This window comes from Protopterus annectens, chromosome 2.part1, assembly GCF_019279795.1.
Source record: "Protopterus annectens isolate FY-2018-M chromosome 2.part1, PAN1.0, whole genome shotgun sequence".
Classification (NCBI taxonomy): Eukaryota; Metazoa; Chordata; order Ceratodontiformes; family Protopteridae; genus Protopterus; species Protopterus annectens.
Genome location: NC_056729.1, coordinates 51,418,774 through 51,443,613, shown reverse-complemented (window position 1 = coordinate 51,443,613; position 24,840 = coordinate 51,418,774). Strand labels below are relative to the sequence as shown.

General features: G+C 37.9%; 1 protein-coding gene across 1 annotated transcript in view; it reads left to right on the top strand.

Annotated features, from left to right (window-relative positions):
- Positions 1-24,840, top strand: part of SLC38A1 (solute carrier family 38 member 1) — an 830,305-nt gene that overhangs the window by 335,349 nt on the left and 470,116 nt on the right. Inside the window, exon 7 of the mRNA XM_044062017.1 lies at positions 1,742-1,823. Within this exon, the coding sequence (XP_043917952.1) occupies positions 1,742-1,823 (82 nt within the window). The remainder of the gene's footprint in view (positions 1-1,741; positions 1,824-24,840) is intronic.

Here is a 24,840-nt window from a genome sequence, read left to right as displayed (position 1 = left end):
ATGTGTGTGTGTGTATATATATATATATATATATATATATATATATATATATATATATATATATATATATATATATATAGATGTGTGTGTGTATGTATGTATGTATCTAATATATGTGTGTATCCGCCTCATTACTCTTTGTTATCTTGGAGAGCAAGGCAAAAGCAATGCTAGGCTTAGCTCATCTGTTTGTTCTAATCTAGTTTGTTAAGTGGGATCATCATATCTCCCAGTTTTTATGGTTTTGTATTCTGCGTTAGAGAATCAGGCAAATAATTTGTTACTTGAATTTATTTATTTATTTATTTTATTTACATTTGATTACCGGGAAATTCCAACTGGACACAGGTCCTTTTTCATTTCTACATACAATATGAAACATAATAATGAACAGATATACCAATAGCTACCTAGAAGCTAGGAGTAAAGATAGGATGTATATACATATAGTGCTAAGCTCAAACGGATACTGTTCTAAACTCATATACCTAAATCTTATATCAAATATTGCATTAAACTCAAGCAGATATAAAGCAGAAGCTCCACATGAAGTGGAACAAGCTAGAAGGGCTAATGGGATGGAAGAGGAAGGTAGAGGAGTAAGAGAGGAGACTGAGTGAGTAGTGTACGTGGTAGTAAGAGGAAGCTCGGTGTAAGTCAGTTGGATATGTATTTGGAGTTGAGATAAAGTGAGGTGTGAGGTAGTTAAGCATGTTATAACAGGTCTGAGAGATTGAGTGAGGAGGGGAGGGGGGGTAAAGGGTGAGCCAGGATCTGGAGTCTGAATCTAGAGTTAACCTGACACATTAAGGTTCATTCTGTAAGGATGATGTTCACCACCCCTTTCAAAATGACAAGATCTTTAGAGTTCAGGGTATGCTGATCTGACCCTGATAGATTCTAAGATTTGATGACACTAGTTCCAATTGGTCCCACATTTAAATCTCATCAGCTGTGGCTGGCAGCAGCTAAGGAATGATTCTGATTTCTGATACAAATATGTGGAATTCCAAATACCTTGTACTTTGTTGCTGTACTCTCACCACAGACTGCTCTCAACCTTCCATCTCCAAAATATGAAATGTTTCCTTTTATAATATGGAACAAATGGCCAAAGTTTGGACTATTCACTAAACGCTTACTGCAAACCTTAATTAGAAGACTCACAGCATGGTTAAAATATGCTATTTTATACTTACAAAAAGTTATTTTGATAAATTAATGTGCTTTAGTATTATTTACAGTGTATATCACTTAAATAATTAACACTGAATGTGTAACATATCCTTTCAGTGTGGAACTGTGAAGTACACTGACTTTTTAAGACTCAAAATGAGGAATGCTCCTCTTTATGAGGTAGACCTGAAATGCATGTTAGCACAAGCCTGCAAGACAGTTAGAACTACCGTATGAGTGAATGAAAGACTACATTTCAAAAATAGGACCTCACATTGGTAATTCCATTCTTCACTGGTCAAGCTGTCTAGTAGCTGTACTTATTGTCTTAATGTTAGCTTAGCACAAAAACATGTTTTGGGCAGTGAATTAGAGTGTACTTTTTCATCCAAATCTTAAAGCAGATAGTATCATGTCTGTGTAATAGATGACGTATGACAACTACATTTTTTGAAACGTTGTTAAATGATGCAAAGCACTGAATGAAAAGAATATCTTTTGAATTGTTTTACAGCATTTTTAAATTATGAATAATGATTTAAATTCTGACTTTTCTCTTTTTCAGCAATCTTAAGCTATCTCTTCATAGTTAAAATGGAGCTGCCTTTAATAATCAAGTATCTTATTGGTCAGCCTGAAACATATACGTAAGTACTGCATTTTGCATTTATGTGTCATTTCATATATGGGAATTTCACCTTCTATCTACTGTAGTGAAGCTGTCCTCTTGTAGTGGAGTCTGTAGTCCATTGGAGAAGGAAGAATCCACATTATTGAAAAGGGTACGAAGAAGTGTGATATTTAATTGAAATCCTGAGAGTTGCTAAATAACCATAACTACACTACTGATTAAAATTTTGTTTTCATTTTACTTCATTTTGTAAAGCAGCACATTATTACTGTATTGCAATAAACAGTTATACTTTCTGACAAATTGCAGCGGAATTGACTACACGCAAACTCTTCCATACAATGTTCAGTTCTTTATCCAGACAAGGTTCAATTGTTTATTCAATAAGACAAATATAAAACACATAAGCGCGTTCTTTTCCCAATTGGAAACTTCATCAGATACACATAAAACATTTCCTAGTTCCTTTATTTACACCTGAAACCAATCAGAGTTACAGAAAACAGTCATGTGCTAGCCAAGCCCCAGCATGAATTCCAAAGCCAGCTCATTTTTAAAGATAACTTACAGGTTAAATGATGAAGCAGCAAGCACTAAGGTATAAAACAAAAACAAGTACTTAAGCATAAAACCAAGTTGAACAAGTAGTCAACTTTGTATTAAAATAAGATGTTAAAATTATGTATGAATTATGTATAAAAATTACAGTAATTTAAGCAGTTATTACATAAAAGTAGAGCTTTGGTTAATGTAAGTATAACACTTAAGTAAACTGTGAAGCAAAAATAGGTTGAAAGTGTATAAATATGTTAATGTTTTATATATATATATATATATATATATATATATATATATATATATATATATCAAAAACCTGGTCAGTAAAGGAATCAGGAAATGTTTGTTTATATGATGAAGTTTTCAATAAGGAAACAAAAGCGCTATGTGTATGTGTTTTATATTCTCCTTATTCAGTAAACAATTGAACCTTGTCTGGAGGAGTTTGCCTGTAGTCAGTTCCACTGCAAGTTTAATATATATATCAAAACTTGTCACTTTAGTGAATGCATACAAATATTCCAACAATATAAGAATTTTTAAATAAGGGGATGAAGTTTCAAAGTCAAAGTAAACTTTATTGTGATTCAGAAATCATATAAGTGCAGAAACTGAATGAAATTCTGTTGTTAAAATTAAAATGATCATATCCTCAAAAACCCTGCATGTGATTTTAAATTTTTATATTGTTGAACAAATCCATTCACAAGATAGGCATGGCCCATGGCAACTCCATTTTAAATGCCGTGAGTTATATTGGCAGCTTAAGTTAAATTCTAAAAACTGGCCTGGATTAAATGGACAACTTTTAATAAATGCAAAAGCTCAGTTAGCTTACCTGGACTTTCTCTGTTCACTAGTCTGGGCTCACCTGAAAGAGAACCTCAGCGTGGAATCCCTAAACTGTTTTTCAGTAAATGTATGTAGCCTTATACCTAAGTCAAATATCTAAACTTCCATATTTGTTAACCGGTCCCTCAGTGTGTGTGACTCAGCAGCCTACCGCAGACCACAACAACTCCCCTCTCACTGGTACTTAGTGACCTCCGGCCTCCTGTCCTTTTTCTGTACCCCTTTGAAGACTTAGCCTTTATCTCCGTTTACTGTTTATTTTCCTTTACCTTAGAGTCTTGTCCTTTTGCTCTATCTTAATCCCCATCCTTCTCTGCTTGCCATTTCTCCTTTCTCCACTAGGTGGCAGCACCATTCCGCCTTTTGCCTGCTCCTACTCTATTAATCTTTTATTTCCAACTTTACCTCTAAATACTTCAAAAGCCAAACCTCCCCTAACTTTACTCCACCTTCCCTACCTTATATTTTTTCGAGTGTTGCTCAAACTCTACTTGTTTACACCTAGTCTTACTGTACTTCTACCTACTTACCTCTGCTCCAACCTGCAGTGGCTGATACTTTTTCAGCTGAACTCTTCTGCCCTGTTGCTCTGTCCCGCTCCCTTCGCCCTGCGGGCTCACTCCGCTCCCCTACCCTGCCCCCAATTCTCACCCGCCCCCAGTGGTCCTACATTTATTGCCATCCCATACTCCTTCCCTCTTACATCACCCAATCCCCTCACAAGACTACTCCTCCCATTTTCCCTAAAACCACCTCCCCCTCCACCAACCATATCTCATTTAGCAATTCTCCCCACCCACCAATCTTAGCTAACTCTCTCTAACCTACAAATTCTTTTCACCTCTAATCAAACTACTTTCTATTATGCTCTCTTTTCCTACTATTATCCCTGCCCCTACACTACTCCTACTCCTCATTCTTCTCCCTCTGTACCATACCACCTCTTATACCAACCTTTACCTAAACCCTCCACATCAACCTCCACCTCGCTACCCTACAAATCATTTCCACAATATATCTGCTTCTTTAACTCCCTTTCAACCCACCTTTCTCTCAACATTAAAACTCTTCCAAATCCCCACCAAATACTACAAACCTAAACCCACCCCCTACCATCCATTCCCAACCAAACACATTCCTAACAAACTTATTCACCTTCTCTCTTACCTCTGCTTAGCAGGCGACATTCATCCCACCCCTGGACCAAACATTTCTCAAACAAATAACCTTAGCTCCAACAACAAACCAAATTGTAAATACCTCAAATTCCTCACCATCAACGCCCAAGGCTTAGCTAATAAAATTACCCTCTTTCATGCCTGGCTTAACCATAATTCACCTGACATAGTAGCCATCTCTGAAAACTGGTTAAAACCACACATAACTGACAATGAATTCCTTCCCCCCTGATTTCATTCTCTCCGATCTGACCGCCTAAATAAAAGAGGTGGTGGTGTACCACTAATCTACTCCAATCACTTATCCATCACTCCCTTCCCAAATCCTATCCCTTCCTTTAATAATGCTGAACTAGTAACTGGCATTCTAAAATTAAATGACCATAAAAGTATCTGCATCATCTCCCTTTACATTCCTCCTGGTAACAACACCAGTACCTTGGAAGAGATCCTTTCTTGGGCCTCCTCAAATATTAATTATGAAACCTATATAATGGGAGATGTAAATATTGACTGGCAAAAAATCAGTAACCACAATCCCACCATATCAATCAATCTCTTCAACTTTACACAACGTATTAACTCTACCACCAGGCCCAACAAAACCAACCTCACAGGCTCCATCCTAGACTGGATCCTGGTGTCTCACCCTAACAGAACCACTGCATCTGGTGTCACTCCCGACCCACTAGGAGACCACCTCCCTGCCTTCACCCATAGAACTACTTCCTCTTCCTCATTCTCCCACAAAATCTTACATACTCGTAATTTAACTAACTTTAACCCCTCCACCTTCTCTGACTCCCTCAAAATCACTAACTGGAACCCACTAAAAACCCTACCCCTAGACGAAGCCGTTGATTTCTTCAACTCCAAATTCCTTACTGTCCTAAACTCCCTAGCTCCAATACGAACTAAAAGAGTTTAAGCCAGGACTGCCCCTTGGCTAACTAAAGAAACCAAGAAAATCATGCAACAAAGAGATAAATCTTGGAAAAGCTATCTCCATCATAAACAACCTGTATTCTTATTTAAATACAAACAGCTATGAAACCTAGCCAAAAAACAAGTCATAATAGATAAAAAGTCCTACTACAACCATCTACAAATAAATCATGCAAAAAACCCCAAACAATTCTGGAATTCCATTAACTCTCTCCTTAAGCCTGGTACAACTAACAACCCCTGCCCTGATACTAGCAAATCCGACCAAAAAATTGCCAAACTATTCAACACCTTTTTCACCTCTTCTATTGCTGAGCTAACCAAAACCTTCCCCAACAACATCCCCCCACCCCCCTCTGCCCAAGTTTCCTCTGCCTCGCCTCCCTCAACTTCTATCTTTGAACTTAAACCTGTGTCTACCTACCTTATAAAAAAACTTCTCTCCAAACTCAAACCTTGCACCAATGCCCCTGACAACATCCCCTCCTCCTTCTTAAAAATTGCCTCTGACAGTATTGCTCTCCCTATCAGCATCCTGATAAATATATCACTACTCAAGTCCTATGTACCCAAACTATGGCACTCTGCTTTTATTCTTCCACTCCATAAAGGTGGCAAAAACTGTAACTTCTCCAACTTCTGCCCCATAGCCATCCCCTCACCCATCTCTAAAATTCTTGAAAAATGCATTCACCTGCAGCTCATGCCATTCCTAACCAAACACCAGCTGCTGACTCCTACCCAACACGGCTTCCGCCCAGGACATAATACCAACACAGCCCTTCCCTCCTTTTTACACTCTGTCAATTCAGCTCGAGACTCTGGTAACTTAGTTTCATCTGTTCTATTAGACTTATCTAAAGCTTTCAATACCATCTCCCACTCCCATCTACTAAACTATCTATCTAACCTCAGCATCTCCCCAAAAACTCTATCCTGGTTTTCCAGCTACCTTTCAGACAGGTCCCAAGTTGTGAAATGGGGCCAAGCCTCCTCCAGCTTCCTTCCCACCCCCACAGGAGTTCCCCAAGGGTCCATACTTGGCTCTCTGCTATTTAACATCTTCATTAATGATTTCCACAAAGCTATTCCCAATACCAAAATTGTCCAATACGCAGACGACTCAGCTTTGATCTGCTATGCCTCCAATCTTACAGAACTCAAGTCTCTAACTCAAACCGCCTTCTCAACCACTGAAAAATGGATGCACCAAAACCACCTCTCACTTAAAGCTAACAAAACTAAGATTCTTCTATTCACTCACTATAAATCCACCCCCACTGAGAAAAACTCATTTAAAATTACAAGCCTTAACAACTCCATCATTGACATCATTCCCTCCACCAAACTCCTAGGGGTCACCATCGATGAACACTTAAAATTCAATACCCACATCCAACTTAACATCAAGAAAACCCACATAAAACTCGGCCTACTGTACAGAAACAATCAATTCCTCTCCCCCTCTACTAGACAGACCTTGGCCACTACATATTTCCTCCCATCTCTTCTATATGGTGCTCCCCTGCTTACAAATTTATCTTCCACCCTAACCTCCAAACTGGAAGTATGCTACAGTAAAATCTCCAAATTCACCACCAAGGCAAATTCCCTCTCTCATCACTGCACTTCCCTACAAACTTTAAATTGGCTTGAACTCCCTAATCAACTAGACTACCTCCAAATTGTCTCAGCCCACAAACTAATATTTCAACCTACCAGCTGCCCCGCTCTGTCTAATATTCTTCAACCATATACCCCCCCAGACCCCTTAGATCTTCTCAGCAAAACCTTGTTTCCATCCACTAACCCAAGCGCCCAGCTGGTCAGCTTCTACTCTCCTTTTCCCTAGCTAAAAATGGAATGCCCTGCTCTCTACACTGAGGACCTGTGACAACCTACACTCCTTCAAAACGCAACTCCACTGCTACCTGCACACTCAAAGAAAATGTAACTGCACTCTTCATTCTGTACCTCCCAAGCTCTCCTCTTCCTCCTCTCCTGGCTAAACTTCATACCTTTCTAATTTCCCTCATAGTCATACATTGATAATGTAACTAACATATCTACATCCAACCTAATGTAACTAATATATTTACATCCAACCTTATGCTTTATGCCTCTCATCCTCCAGGACAATTTTCTTTAACATTGTTGCTTAATTTTGAATTACTTCATACTTGAATGCATTTTACCAGCTGTTTGTGGAATTTCCACCTATTTTGACTGTAATTCAAATAATTTTTCTTTGTATTTTTGTTTTGTATTTTTTCTTTGTATTTTTAGTTTTTGTATTTTTTATTTGTATTTTCGTTATGTGATGTAACATTGTACTGTGGAGGTTTTCTCTGGGCCACCACTGAAAACGGTCTCTTGAGCCCAGTGGACCTCCCCGTTCACCAACTGGAATAAATAAATAAATAAATTGTCTGTTGAGGTTAAAAGCATTGGAAAGATAACTAAGACTAAAATGGTAAAAGAACTAGGTGGACATTTAATTTTAATTTTAACTTCATCCCCTTACGTAAAATTGCTTTCACTGTTAGAATACTTGTATGCATGCACAAAGTGACCAGTGTTGATATATGTAACTTTAACATATTTATACACTTTTCAACCTATTTTTGCTTCACAGTTTACTTAACTGTTAACTTAACCAAACGGTATTTTTATGTAATAACTTCTTAAATTACTTTAATTTGTATATGTAGTCCTTATATAATTTTAATATTTTATATTTTAATACAAAGTTGACTACTTGTTCAACTTGGTTTTATGCTTTAGTACTTATTTATGTTTTTGTTTTATACCTTAGTGCTTGTTGCTTCATCATTTAACCTGTAAGTTATCTTTAAAAATGAGCTGGCTGTGGAATTCATGCTGGGGCTTGGCTAGCACATGACTGTTATCAGTAACTCTGACTGGTTTTAGGTTTAGATAAAGGAACCAGGAACTGTTTGTATGTTTATCTGATGAAGTTTCTAATAGGGAAACAAAAGTACATATGTGTATGTGTTTTATATTCATCTTATTCGATAAGCAATTGAACCTTGTTTGGAGGAGTTTACATGTAGTCAGTTCCACTGCAGTTTCGGAGTTGTTTTTTCATTTGTGTTGCAGGTATATTGTCTTGCCAACTTGATGGTTAGTGACGGCCCTGTAGTTTTTCTCAGAATCTTTTAATTTTGTGTGATTGCTCTTTTACCATAACAAAGTGAAAATGAGAGTATTTATAGATAAGATGCGAGCAGAAAAAAGATATACACAAGCTGAAAGTCAAATACTTAATGAAGATTGCAAGGAAGTATTTATTTCACTGAAATAATGGCAATACCGAAGTCTTATGCAGGTTCCTTTGGAAAGTTCAGTGCTCCGTACTGCGAGTCCAACAATTTCAGAAATGTAAGTGCTATTAAGTTTTTTGCTGTGTGCTGTTAGTGGGGAAATATGTACTAAGTCCTGATGCTGTGTTGTGGAGAATTCCATCCTCTTTGAGGTACAGCAATCTCGGTATATATTGTGGATATAAAAAGTGTACACACTCCTGTTAAAATGCCAGGTTTTTGTGATATAAAAAAATGAGACCTGTACAATTCAATTGAAAAACAAATCTGTTAGGGGAAAAAATATAAAAAATAAAAAACATAAAATAAGCTGGTTGCACAAGTGTGCACACCCTTAAACTAATACTTTTTGAAGCACCTTTTGATTTAATTACAGCATTCAGTCTTCTTGGGTAGGAGTCTATCAGCATGGCACATCTTGACTTGGCAATATTTGCCCACTCTTCCTTGCAAAAGTGCTCCAAATCAGTCAGATTGTGAGGGCATCTCTTGTGCGCATCTCTCTTCAGGTCACCCCACAGATTTTCTATTAGATTCAGGTCTGGGCTCTGGCTGGGCCATTCCAAAACTTTAATTTTCTTCTGGTGAAGCCATTCTTTTGTTGATTTGGATGTGTTAAAAGGTGAAATTCCTCTTCATCTTCAGCTTTCTAGCAGACGCCTGAAGGTTTTGGGCCAAAAGTGACCGGTATTTGGAACTATTCATAATTCCCTCCACCTTGACTAAAGCCCAAGTTCCAGCTGAAGAAAAGCAACCCCAAAGCATGATACTGCCACCACCATGCTTCACCATGGGGATGGTGTTCTTTTGGTGATGTGAAGTACCTTTTGGAATTGTGGCCAAAATGTTCAGCCTTGGTCTCATCAAACCATTACACATTTTCCCACATGCATTTGGGAGACTTGATGTATTGTTTTGGAAACTTTAGCCAGCCTGGATGTTTTTCTATATAAGGAAAAGGCTTCCATCTTGCAACCCTACCCCATAGTCCAGACATGTGGAGAATATGGGAGATTGTTGTCACATGTAGTACACAACCAGTACTTGCCAGAAATTCCTGAAGCTCCTTCAATGTTGCTTTAGGTCTCCTGGCAGCCTGCCTAACCAGTTTTCTTCTTGTCTTTTCATCAATTTTGAAGGGCGTCCAGTTCTTTGCAACGTCACTGTTGTCGTCCCATATTTTCTCCAATTTTTGATGACTGCCTTCACTGTGTTCCATAGTATATTCAATGCTGTGGATATTTTTTGTACCCTTCTCCTGACTGATACCTTTCAACAATGAGATCCCTTTGATGCATTGTAAGTTCTCTGTGAAACATGGCTTTTGCTGTAGCAGGCAACTGAATAAATGTCAGGAAAATCCTACTAGGACAGCTGAACTTTATTTGGGGTTAATCAGAGTCTCTTTAATTGATGGCAGATGTGTACCCAAGAAGACTGAATGCTGTAATTAAATCAAAAAGTGCTTCAGCAAAGTATTAGTTTAAGGGTGTCCACACTTATGGAACCAGCTTATTGTATGCTTTTTATTTTTTTATATTTTTCCCCTAACATTTGTTTGGATTTCAATTGAATTGTACAGGTTATAGGTCACATTAAAGGTGGGACAAGTTTTGAAATTATTTATTATGGTGTCATTTTTGTATATCACAAAAAAATGGCATTTTTAACAGGGGTGTGTGCACTTTTTATATTCACTGTATATGTAGCTGGGGGTACAGCCACCCCTCACACACACACGCGCACACGCACACACACGCACACACACGCACACACGCACACAGGGTTGTCCTTTACAAAATACTCTTTTAGTATGTAACAACAAGTTTCAGAATTTGCACTTAAATTTTCAAAGTTGACAGACTCAGTTTGGAGTGTCGGACTTCCAATAGACTGCCATTTTGCTTGGATGAATTGTTGCCTACAGCAGTTATTGCATTATATATCTATGAGACACTGAAAATGGCTGTTTTTATGATTTCATTTTGACAGAATTGGATTGGTGCACTTGATTATTTTCAGATGTAACCCTCACCAGCTATCTAGCACCAGAGACAAAAGTGCTTTATATAGGTGTGATGGTGTGTCACATACTGTAGAAGTCCAAAATGTACAATAATGGTATCCAGTGTTGCATACATCAAACTTAGAGTACTCTTACGAAAAACCATGCACTTCTGCATTAAGAAATGATCTAATCAGATGAATCATTTGCATTCATTTACTTAGGTAGTTCTTTTGTAACTGGTTTCTAGAAAGATTATATTACTAAGTTCAAGGAAGCCTTATTATCAGATCCAGTTATGCAGGTCACCTACCTTAATGTAACTGTTTTTTCTTGTATAGAGCAATTATGTTGCCTAGATGTGGACTACTGAATAACTAAAGTCAATGTAATCTCTTTTAGGTTTCATTACACTGACCTTTTATTTCCTAAAGTTCCTCCATAAATGCTGACCATTTTGATCCAAGTACCTACCTGTACTGGCTATAGCTTTAAAATGATTTGACATTTTACAGTAGACTTGCTTATCAAAATATGTAGATATTCTTCTATCAGCTGCACTTAGTGTATGATTTTTTATATACTTTCAAAAGCAAAGGAAGAAGGACTTATAATATCATACATGAAAATTCTCAATTTGTGACATTTTTCTCTACTCAGATATTTAGAATGCTTGGCCTGTCAGGGGTTCCTATACACCCAGCATCTTCATCTCTGAAACATTTTTAGTAACATTTTCTTGTCAAGGTGTTTGATTAAGCATCTTTATACTGTATTAACTTGGTCCTTTTACCTTCAAAGTCAAGGGAACAGCTATTTTTTGATTTTCTGTGGGAAATTTTGTAATTTTCTGTTCATTTTTTATGGACAGACACAGATCTTAAATGCTGGTTTTATTTTTCGTTACTTCATCACAGTTTATTTATCATTTTTATATACCATATTTTCCACCTGGAAAAAGTAATTTCAATTTTCACACATTAGTTGTGTCCTGAGTCTAAAGCCATCATTATGAGAGAACAAGGACTCAGTAGTAACACTTAGTAATTTCATATGAGAGTATTACTATGGACTTTATGCATTCACTGTTCTTATCTGGAAGATCCCGTGGATCATTCCATACACCCATCCACAGCATGTCACAGGCATTTTCAGTGGCGGCTACATCCTTTCAGTCTTAGCAAGTGATATCCTTTTTCATCACCCCTTTCTCAACTAGAGTCACCATGGACACATTTTCTGTGGGGTGCAGGGACAGACATTCAGAGGTATTTGTACTCAACAGGAGCTGTCTGTGCACATGACTATCATGGAGATGAGACAGGTCCTCCTAGCTTTGCAGGGTTTTCATGACTAACTTTCATAGAGTACAGTTATAAATTCAGACATGTCAGTAGTATTGGTGGATCAACAAATGAGAGGATAACCAGGTTCTTCACATTGTGCCATGAGGCAGTGAAGCTAGGGGAATAGACATTCAATTCACATCACAACATTTCACTGGTGGACAGACGTAGCAGGTGCCTTCTGATGCCAACATGAGTAGTCTGTCAGACTGGTAATGGCAAGGATGATTTTTTCTTTACTGGGGGAAGCATTACTGTGACCTTTTTGCATCTGTGACTATTTCCAGTAGCTTGGAAATGTTTGACCCAGTCTCATAGCCGGTTTTAGGCATAGGCCAACTAAGAGGCCACATAGGGTGCCGTTCTAGCAGCGGCGCTTTTCCAGTATTTATTTACTTTTTTGTTGTAAAGAAGTGGTTTCTTTAAAATGTGTTGAATAAATAAATAAAGGAAAAACTGAAGAGTAAGACAAACTGTGAGAAAAAATGGAGAAAAAGTCATCTGGATGGTGTAGGTAGACCAGGATAGGGGCACCGGGTGGTGTGGGGGTTCCCTTTGGAGCCCTTTTGCCTAGGGTACCAGCTGACCAAAGTATGGCTCTGCCCAGTCTATTAGAAGCAAATGAAGCAAAAACACTGTTCATCTTTTCTGCAAAGGGACTGGCACCTGGGATGCTGAAGTCTACCAGCGACTCCCAAGAATTCTTTAGGCCTTTCTTACTCCTCGTAATGAGATTTCTACAGATAGCAAAAATGTACAAAGCCTAAGTTATATTCATAGCCCCTTTCTGGCCACACCAAATGTAGTTTCCCTTCCTGCGGCTCCACCTCATAAGCAAACGTCTCTTTCTGGAGCCTCATCCATGTTTCATCCATCTGGCAGATTCATCAAGACATTCAGCCCCTCAGATTAACTACATAGTTTCTCCAGTGTTGCTGATGTCCAGGGACCCTCCGTACCCTTTCATGGTGGTCCAAATCTTGACAGCAGCCTAGAAACATTCTATTAAAAATTTTATGAAGGAAAGTGGCCAAAATTCTGGCTGTCTGGTGCTCAGCAGACACTAACCCCCTGAATTTTTTTGACAAACGTTCTAGTTTTTCTACAGTAAGGGTACACTTAGCAATGTTTGCAGATTTTCATCAAGGCTCTAACCATTCATCCTTAGCTTTTCAAAAAGTCTGCAAAGCACTCTTGGGGAGGGCACCTTCCTCCTGAGACCTTCATTTAAGGAGCTGTTTTTCCCCCATGAGATATTATTTTTTTTCTTTCTCGAGAAAAGTGACCTATTCTCTCTTCAAACAGGCTGATATGGCAGAACTCAAATATCTGTCTTGGGAGACATTGTTTCCGCTGGCTACCAAGGAAAGTTTTATTCTATTCTATCCACACTCATCACTCCCTATAAAAACCTGAAATCCTTAAGGTCTTCTCAGAGACTTCTAGTACATACCACTAAACCAAACAAGGCTAGTGACTCCCTCTTTTCTAATATTGTTGGAAAAGCCTGGAATCTCCTCCCCAGTGAACTCTCCTCACTCCCCTCAGTATCATGCTTTAAAAACAAATTGAAAGTGTTCCTCAGAACATAGTGGTTATGCCCCTGTACTAAGCCTGACTAGTTATGTGTCTCTTAATACTTTGCTCTTCCTACCCCTTCTACTCATTAACTGTAATTCCTTCCTTATTAACCATAATACTATCTCCCTCTAGAACATCTTGATTGTACTAGCGTGCAATGTTATGCCTGTATTCTGCACTGCTGAATTTACTGTGATAACCTGTAATATGCATTGTAAATGTGATTTGTTTTTGTTTGTTTAATGTTTCCTTATTTGTTATCTTGTTAATTTCATAGTTCTATCTTGGAGCTTATCTCCCCGGGCCTCTACTGAAAATGAACATGTATCCAGTTAGACTAGCCCGGTCAACAAATGTAAAATAAATAAATAAAAATTTTAGAATAATTTACTTACGAGCCATTGCAGCACACTTTTTTCAGTTCACCATTTATTGAAAATTAAATATCAAAAATGGTGAGCAGCAAAACATAAACACACGAAAATCTTTTTTGCAAGGGGGACAAACATCCCTGCATCCCCACACCCCCTAAATTATGTATACCAACTCCGTGGTCACACCACAGTGGAAAAAAGGGGCTAAAACGATCCACCAGGTTGTGCATTCAGCTTACACAATACAACACATTACAGTGAAACACAATGCAGCCTTACATTTTGGTACTAAAGCAGCTTAACCACCAATGCAGCGTTTACCTGTAACTATGCCATTTAGAATTGCATGCTCTGTTCTGTTGATCTCTGTACAAAATTTTCCACAAGGATAGAGTTAATATTCAGACTGAGCCAGCCTTCTTGCCAAAAGTAACTACTGATTTAGACTGCAACCAGTCAGTGAACCTGACAGTTTTCATTCCAGAATTCTCCAGTAGAGGGAAATATAAGCTGCATTGCCTTGGTCTCATAAGCAACTAAGATTTTACTTATACAGATGAAAAAACTTAAAACGAATGTCCAAATTTTGGTGTCCTTTACTTCCAATAAGGCAAAAAAACTTCCAAGGTGAGCTTATCCGGGTGACTGTCTGACTGCATTGTTTATTGCAGCCTTTCCAGCAGTAAGATTATTCCAAGTAAGCTGCTTCAGTAGCCATGATTTTGGCCCAGGCAACCCAAGTTTGATTAGCAGCTCTGGCAACTGATGGAGTGGTAGGGAGGGATGAGTGTGCCCATCCTGGGTGGGAGGGCACTCACTGATGACTCTCTCTGATGGGTGGCATGGTCCAAAGAAGGGTACTGCCTTCAGATGTAGTCCATGAGCATAGTGCAGAGGAAAGGGAGTGGGTGGAGCATTTAAAAGAACCATCTCCCAGATGGAGACACAGATGGCCAAGTCCCCAGGACACCCTTAGGATGCATGACAGTCCCAGCAATACTGGAGTAGTCCGGGGGTAGGAGGATGGCTGGTAGGCCCAGAGTGGATTTGGGGCACAGAGGGCCGGGCCAGTAGGATGTGTCTAAGGGGTCCCAAAAAAATAATGATTTCAGGTAGACCCAGAGCTGAGTCAGATAGATCAATAGTGACATCTTCAGCCCATTTCAGAAATGCGTCAGTGATCAACATTTGTGGGGCTGTGACGTGTGTTTCACTACATACTTTTGCAAGTTAGTACAAGCAGAATGTGATCTCTGTGTCCATGTCTTCCTTCAGGGACATCATCCTCTGTGGTATTTTGACATGATGTCACTCAAGATGTCAAGTTGAAGTGGGTGAAATGAGTCACATAAGATATGAAAGTTGTACACTTGCCATAATGATAGCTCTTATGATCCATGTCTGCCCACATCAACATGCCCCCCCACCCTTCCTTTTCCTTTGAATTTTGTCCTTTCGGTACTGACCTAATCAGTAGCACCTGAGGCCTGTAGGAGATGGCATATTAATAGTCTGGGTTAGGATGTTTAGGTGTCTTGCTTCTTATCAATTAGGGCTTTAGGCAATTGGCAATCAAACTTGATCTGGAAAAGGGAGAGAAGCAAGGTAAATTATGGGAACATCCTGTGAGGTTGAGGTGTGGAGATAGTCTAAGGTGCTGAATCAGTAATGCCTGAGGCAGACTTTCAGATCTGTTGTCATGCTAAGTACATAACTTTTTGTTTTTCTGAATTTCCTTACTATTCTACAGAGAAGTGAAGCTGTTATCTTCAGCTAGTATTTGTTTTTTTTGCCTTAATTTCTTCATTTCTCCATGGAGAACTAAAGTTGATTGCTGCTTTCTTCTTGGTTGTCTTTTCCTAACTCATCCATCCTTCCGCTGTGCTCACTAGAACATTAAAGATTACATCCCCTCCTTCCTGCTGTATCACCTATGTTTGCTTTCTTTTCTGTCTATCTCTATCTCTCATTGTTTTCAACAAATTTCATGCAGCTGTCTTCTTCCTAGTTCCTGATGTTGGGTGTCAACTGGGGGTCACCATGTTACAGATTTATCTGTTCCCAGCAGTAGGTCCACAGTGCATGCTGTCCATCAGTGTACTTTTGGATGCTATCTAGTTGCATCTCCTGAGTCTTGGTTGGATAAGCACTTAACTATTCTAGTCTGACCAGGATGTCAGCAGTTTCATTCTAACCGACACTTAACCCTTATGCACCCCTGTGCCTAAGTGGCACAGAATGTTCCTCAGCCCTTGGTTTCTTTTCTTTGTGAAGGTAGTAAGGTTGGACGATGTTGTGCTAAACCTTGGACCATTTGAAAGCGCTACTGATGTAACTTATTCACTCGCCACTCCCCAAAAGAGCCCCACTTTTATGTCACAACATGGAAACTATTTAAAACACTCCTTGTTCAATATCAGCAGCATGAGTAATAAGTGGGAGCTATTTGAGAGAGAAAGAGAGATTGTTAGTGAAGATCCTTGTATTTTGGGAGTTAGAGAAACCTGGTGAAAGTATATTATCTGTCTCTCCCACCAAATTTTCTTTAATTACTCCCTCTTTCTAAACAATGTAGGTAGCACAGTAATTAGTGGAGAGAGTGCAGTTGATAAAACCTGGAAGGAATTGTTATTACTTATAACATACACCTACATTTTGGAGGATGCACCCAAAAGGATTCTGACTCACTTATTGCTTGGTGGCTATGCAAAATGTTGTCTGTATTCCTCTTGCTGGCACTCTCAAAGCCTTGAAAGATCTAATAATTCTAATTTAAAAGCACAGGTTAAGAAACAATCTCATACTTGTAGAGGAGTTTAAGCAAGTACAGGAGGCTTGCATACTTGCATGACTTGACACAATTAATTGCTAGCACTTATGAATGATGCCACATCATAAATTAAATGAACTCGGACAAGTTTAAGGCAATAGTAAAAGAACAACTCTCAGAGCTACACAAATGCAGCTAGACAGTGGGCAGCATACATATTCACTGTGCTACTTCTGTACCACTGGGTTGAATAAGCCTGTACTTAGGCACTGTAAATACATAGATATGTCTTAAAATTATATTTCCGTTCTCTCTGTTATTGTATTTCTTAGTACAAATTTATTTTCAATTTGTGTAATGCTGGAGACACCTGTTTACATAAATGTATTTAGTTATGGTATACTATGTTGTAACAGAGCTTCTTCTGCCTCCTAGTCTTTCACTGTTCTTTAATAACATTCTTGCAGATTTAATCACAGCCATTTATTTAGGATATCCATATTAATCATTTGTTATTTCCTCTGTGTCTATGACTGCACTGATGGATAAATGTATTTGCCAGGGTCATTACTTATTTGAAATTATTTAATGGTACTTTTTTACCTGTTGGATTATACTTATCTGTGCCAATGTCTGTATTTAATTTAGACTGTTGTTTTGTTTTACCAAAGAACCAGGGCACAGCTGAAAGGATTCAAATATCAGTTCATGTTTTTAGATAGATAGATAAATAGATAGATAGATAGATAGATAGATAGATAGATAGATAGTTAAACAGACAGGTAATGATATGATATGTTGAATTATGAGGTTCAGCAAGTAGTTAATCAACAGATGCAAACAGCATTGCTACAGGTTCACTGGGGGCAATCTGTCTGAATATGTGCATGTCATTAATGGCATGATGACATATGTCCCTGAAACTAAAAGCTGGATCGTAGGTGATGTGTGTAGGGGTTTCATTAGCTCTTTGCCGCCACAGTTGCTGACAGAGTTGTACCAGTTTTCACTTACATAGCTGTAATGGTAAATCCTAAGCTTTGTTCAGGAAAACAGCAAAGCTGTTGAGTGACACACAACCATTCCTTTACCGCTACTCCATTACCTTTACACTAATCTGGTATCACAACTGCATGCAGTTGTGCAAATAGGCATGCTAGCTTGTAGCACACTTCTCCCCCACTACTGCTCCCATGAACATTACACTAATCCAGGATCATAGGTGTGTTAGTGAAATGCAGAAAGCATTGCCAGAGTGTTGAAGGTGCTTGTATTTTCTTGTTAATAACTTGGTACTGTATTTGGGTGCATGTTTATCTTACAAATGTTAGATATGCAAGACTGCAGTGTTTCAGTGCAGTTAAGGTAATTGTTTTTTTTTTTTTTTTTTTTTTTTTTTTTTGTTTTGGTCTTCTTGTTACATTATTTGGGACCACAACAGTGAATCCTGATGCAAAAACAAAAGTGAATGAATTCCAGACACTTTGCAGAGAGACTTTACCCCCTGCATTCCCAGTATAGGGGCCTGGATCCCATACCATTGTAACTATATGTACTCACTCCAGTGTCTCTGTACCATGGAGCTGGAGAAGCAGGCTGGGATACCACAACCATAGAGCCTGATACATGTCATATATTCCCTCGCAACTGTTCTTTCATTTTTGATATTCTGAGGGTCATAGTTGAGGTTCTTGGAATTGCAGTGCTTTCCTTACACCTTGTCAAGTGCAAAACTGGATGGGGTTCCATCTGGGCCAGTTCAGCTTACTCATGTTGAGCTCCTTGATCACTCTTTTCCTTAGGAAAATCACTGCCTTGTAGTGTATAAGTGTGCACTGGAATGGTTCCATTGTTTTCAGAGATTTCCTTTTTCTTTGGGTTTGTGCAACAGTGTAGTTGGTGTATATAAGTTCAGGGCATATGAGGGGGTTGAGTTCCCATCCACTTAAAATCAGTGAGATGGTTCATCACTGTATTGTAACTCAAGTAATAGTAGAAGCAGCTACAAAAGACGCCTGCATTTTGTAGGGTGAGATAGCAGAAAGAACAAAGGTAAGATGGTAAGAGGTGTGGCAAAAGTTATGCTCAGTGTTTATCAACCAGATCTTTTGTTAGGGATACCATTGAGTGAAAAGGCAAAAAAAAGAGGAAAATGTAGATAGCCAGTAGCAAATGTGTTAGCTGTGTCGTGAGTATACGTGGATACCTTCAAGGACAGAAGAAAAGTAATGTAGCTGAATGGGATCAGTGAAGTGTTAGCTGGGGGGGGGTCGATAAAGCTTTGAGGGAAAAAAGGAAAGGTGTATAGAAAATGAAAGAGGGATGAATTGAGAGAAGAGACTATGGCATGGTTAGGAGTATATTGAATAGGATTTTTAGAAATGCAGATAGATAAGGAAAGACAATTGAACATATAATGCTGTTTCAGCTATGTCAGAAAAAGGAGGATGATCAAAGAAAAGTTCATTTTGTTACAATGAAATGAGCAGAACTTTGTGACTGCTTGTAAGAAAGTCAGTAATGGATTTGTTTGTTTCATTTTATACAAAAAAAATGTAAGTGAATTTCACTTGGAGAGATAAAATGAGTAAATGATAAATGAGTATATGAGTGAATAAGTAAGGTGAGGAGGCAGAGGAAAATCTAAGCATTCCTTAGAGTGAGAGGTATACAGCTTGGTTATAATGCCTCCTGGTGTGTTAAAATGTACAGTTATTAGGAAGGTACCACTATGTTTAATTAATAAGCCAAACTGAAATGCTTGTGCTTGATTATTTAATGGAAACTATTGTGGTAGCATTGCTCTACATACTTTGATGTACAAATTTTGGAAATAAATAATTGGTACACTTAAGATCCTCAAGGGATGCAAAGATTCACTAAGAGGGCCTTTCCCAGTCCAGTAGCCGGTGTCAAAACCATGGACTAAAGCTGAGTAATCAAGAAATATATATAATAAAAGCCTTTGACAAGCAAGATGCCGCTTGTAAGTATCATGTTGCCAGCAGCCCCTAACAATTAATCAAGTAGGTTGGGGACCTGAGAACCTTATGCAGACAATGACCTTTTCTTTGCTCACCGTGTATATACTATTGTAAAAGAGTGCTTTTTCATTGCATAGCTTATTACTAAAGATATGACAACCAGGTCCAGGGATGTGATCATTCCGCAGTTTTCCACATCCATCAGGCTGATCATTGAGTATAATACTCCTTTGTTACGTACCTGTCCAAACATTTGACACCATTCAAATACCCACAACCTTCTTACTTAGAAAATTTTAAAAGTGAAATCATAAAAATTATGCAGTTTCACCTCAAGGCTTTGTCCTTCTTGGTGCCAGACAGGCTACTGAGGGGAGATTTTTGCCTCGCACAGAAAGCCTCAGCTGACCTTATCCTGTCAGAGCCACTGCACATTTGCAAGTCCAATGGGGGCATACATACCCACTCTAGAGATCTAAAGCTGTCTTGCAACAGAAGTAAAACATGTTAAAGGGATAGCTATGTATCACAGAGAATACTACTTCTTTGGAATCATCTTCCTGTCCACATAAAGCAAAGTACTTTCTTACACTATTCTAATGTAATTGTGGCAAATGGGTGGATAATCTCAAATTCACCCCTGGTTTAGCACCCATGTCCTTCATGGATCGGAGCAGTATGTAGATGTTCTGCTCATCTCTGGGTTATTCATACTTACATTCACATATAGTTTTTACTGCGGTGGTGGTGCTGCGGTAGCATTGTCACCTCACAGTAAGACGTCCTGTTTGATTCTCAGCTAGAGCGTCTTCTGTGTGGAGACATGCGTGAATTGGCGTACCTTCGTTGAAGGTTGTGCATCAGGGCCGGCAGCTCGGCACATAAAAATCTACTGCCAATCATTAGCGGACCGGAGTTCCGTTGTGGCGACCCCTAACCGGGAAAAGCCGAACGACACAACAACAACAACATTTACATGTAGTTTTTATCCCTTGTATTTTATGGCTGGGCTTCTAAAGATCCTCATGGATCAATAGCTTAGCAAGTGCTTATAAACCTATGAAATATTAATAAAGTAGCTAACATTATTTACAGTTCACAGTTATTTAATGAACTTTAGTCAGCATAACGTTACCAGAATATTATGTTACACTAAAGTAATTTGTTTTTACAACTAGGTAACAAGGGGACTGGATATGAGTACTAGTGAAGATGCCTGTGTTTCTAGAATGTTTTAAGGCATTTCATTCCATTCTGCTTCAAAGATTACATGGGAAATCTGGGAACAAGCAACACATTTTCATTTAACACTACAAGCTGCAGTATGAGGGAATGTGTTTGCAGAGCATTGTTTTCAGGGTTAATTGTGAGTACAGTGCACTGCTGAGTGCTCTGTGAAGATGTACCTTGCATGATCAAATAACACTGTTTGCCTGTGGGGAATAAATGATCTCCTGTTCTACTCAGTGGTGCATTATGCGCATTTAAAGTAATGCAGCATTCAGCATTTGGTAACAGTAGAACATTAAATTCAAAGCACTGTACAACCTGCAAGGATATAAATTGTATTGATACATGGCAGTTAGTTTTTAATTGGGGGGACAAAGTAATACAGAGTGTAAGCCCATATTGTGAGTTTTTTTTTTACTTTAAGACTAAAAAGGTTATTTTACTACTGTTTCTGCCTTTATTGGGGTTGTGTATTTTAAGTGTGGTGTCTAGTTTTGGAGATCACATAGAAAAAGATTTAAAATGATACAGTATGAATTTAGGAAAACAAGTGTATCAATGGATTGAGAGATTATGATTATAGAAAAGGCTGAACAGGATGAATAAATTACACTTAGTGGAAATCAGGAACAGAGGAAGTATGATATGGGCTTGCTAGATTGATAGAAGGAAGGTAGCAGGTCGAGAGTTTAGAAGGAAATGGGGTATAGGAGGGGATATAAATGACAGATTTCATAGATGTATTTTAAAAGTGTCTTTTTTTTTTTATGGAATGAGTAACTCCCTCATGTGTTCTTTGCATAGTTTAGTCGTAAAACATTTATTCATTAGGGGACTGGGATAGAAGATAGTAGATGTTGATTAAGGGATGGAGTATCCATCTGTAAAATATAATGTAATGCAATGTATTCTACCTGTGTTGCCCCTATGGTGAGATTTGTCAGGAGTATTTTCTAGTGAGAACATAATTTAACAAATACCAAAATAAAATTTAAGAATTTACTATGACTAAATGGGAGGAAGTCCAACTTAATATACACTCCCAAAATGTATTGTCTTCATATAATGTTATTTTTCACTGGTAAGAACTAGTTCTTATTTTTTAAGAGCAATGATCTTTTGCTGTTTCATCAGCAACATAGCACAGATGCTATATGAATAAGAATATTGGTATTTTCTGTATCCACAATATATCCAGATATGTGTACTATTACATTTCTGTGCCAGTTGCATCAGTTTCTCTTAAACACATCTTATCAGCTAGTTTATGCAAATCATTTTCTTTATTTTAAATATTAATGCTATATTAATTAAACCATTGAAGAAGTAGGCATGTAGCACTACTGCTGTCTAAGGCAGTACTTTGTTTTCCCCCTAGAACACTGTATTGCTGTACATAAAGCACTGGCACATCTCTTCTGTGACATTTTATGGAATCTAGACAACAACAAAAAATCACTGTTAAAGTATCAAAAACTAAATTCCCCCCAAAAGTTATATTACCAAATTAGTCATGTCTTTTCTGTTGCGTAGCTAATATTGAAATACTGCAAACTCTGTTTATATTTTATTTTTTTCATTTGTTAATTGAATAAGTGAATTGATCTAAGGATTATTTCATCTACAATAAGGCAGTTTGCAACTTTCAACCATTGATACAGTTGTAATACATTATTTTATTACATTATCAACAAACAGTAGAGCTAGAATCGTGATATGCCAAGAAAACATGCACATTTAATCAAATAGTACACACTTACTGCAGTTCACATTAAATGTGTGTACTGTAACAAATTAACTTGGAATACATTTATAATGATCTATTTGTTAGTTTTGTCATATGAGGAAATTACATGAAAATTATTTTCAAGTTTATACATTTTACATTATTCAATATGATTCCTTGTTTACATTTGTTTTATTTATTTGTTTGTGTATTTGTTTATTTATTTATTTGGTGACTGGGATAATCTGACTAGACAAAAAAGCCCCCTTTTCAGCAGAGATCTGTATAGAAAAGCTACAATAATGAGAGTAAAAATACATGTGTAATGTTCTAATATACAGTGTTCTAAGGAAAACACTACAATAAAAACTGAGAGAACATGCAATAATCTAATGGTTAGGGTGCTAATGAAACACTACATTAGGAATGCAAGTGACAGAGAGTAAAATGGTGTAATATGTAATATTCTAAGGAAAATGGTATTAAAGTAAAGATCAGTGAGTGATATTCAGTTTATCAAACATTAAACAGTGTAACATAATCTTATAGTTGGAAGAAGAAGTAGAGTAGGGGAAGTAGGAACAAAGGGACTGTGGAAAAGAGGTGGTGGGGGACATGAGAAGAAAAACTGGGTTTTTAGGGAAATTGGAGACGTTTGTGGAGAAATGGCAGTGAGATAATATAGTTACAAGAATGGCTTGTGATTTGCGATAAGCCAGGTGCCTCCTAGACATAGTAGTGCCCTGAAGGTTCCACATTATCCTGGTGAGGTACATAAGCGTATCTGGGAGTCATGGAATTTCAGTCGGTATAATGCTTTATCATGATTGTACATTGCTGTGTTTTGAATATGGTAGTCATCGACAGATGAAAATTATTTTGTACTTCTAATTTGCTTTCTTTATTAATGCAGAAGTGAAAATAATGATTTTTTTTACTACTAACTTGCTCTCTAGATGCAGATGCACTTGTTTTGTTAGTGAAGTGTGTTTTTAGAATCATTCAAAAACGTATTAGTCTGTTGTTTTGCATTTCATCGGGTAAAACCTTTCTTGCAGCAGGGGTTTTGTAGAAGGTCTTTTCTGTTGCTGCCAGGGTATATTAGGGTCTCCGCAGCTATAGTCAATCCTGATTTCTTAGGTTGCATTGACAGCTTCTAATTAGTAATGTAGTTTTCAATTGTGGGTAATTTTCATTTAGTACCTTTTGACATTACTGTATTCCATATGAATGGTGTTTTGGCTGTATAGTATTGCAGTGATAGTCCCCATCCGTATGATGTGTGAATGAAATATAAGCATTTTAATTTTAGCAGTTTGAGTGATATTTTCTCAGAATTTATATTAGTGGTAATCCTTGCTTATACATAAGAAGTGGGTAATTTGGCTCCCTATTGAAATATCTGCACTCCAAATGCCAAGTGCTAATGCTATGAAAAAAATGATCGAAAATACAGGAGAAAAGTGAATCTCAGATGCTGCTCTTCTCCTTTAAACTCCTTTTTTGCAGGGGGGCAAGCCTCCCTGCACTCCCATACTTAAATGTACTAACTCCAAGACTGCCATACCTTAGAGAAAAGAGACTATACCAGGAAATGGCCATGTCAGACTTGGTATATGTAAGTCCGTTTTTTCGGCCATTCTGACTCCATGTTTCAGGACTCACTCAAGCAGGTCCCAACATTTAAAATGGTTATTGAGTAATTTTGTACGATTCTTTTAGTTCCTTTAGTACTTTATCCACTTGTTGCTTAACTTGTTTGCCAAAAGGTAACTTATCTTTATTATTCCCTTTTACTGTTGTGATTTGGTTGAGGACCTATAACTTTCATCTGGGTTAGGGGTTGTGTTTGTCCCAGTATCTGTTGTGTTTCAGATATCATAATAGAGGACTTTTTGATATTAACATTTAGTTTATTAGTATTGAGTGAGTTCCATACATAGGTTGAATCAGCCAGTACTATGAATAATGTCCTCCTGTGATTACAGTCCCATCTGTGTACATTGTGCTGTTTGTTTTGAATTTTCGTAGAGACAGTTGATTGAAAGTGACATATATGGAAGTTTGTGACAGCTGTAAATATTTATTAGCCTATTATATGAGGATACTTGTAGCTAATCATAAAAGTATAGCTACTATT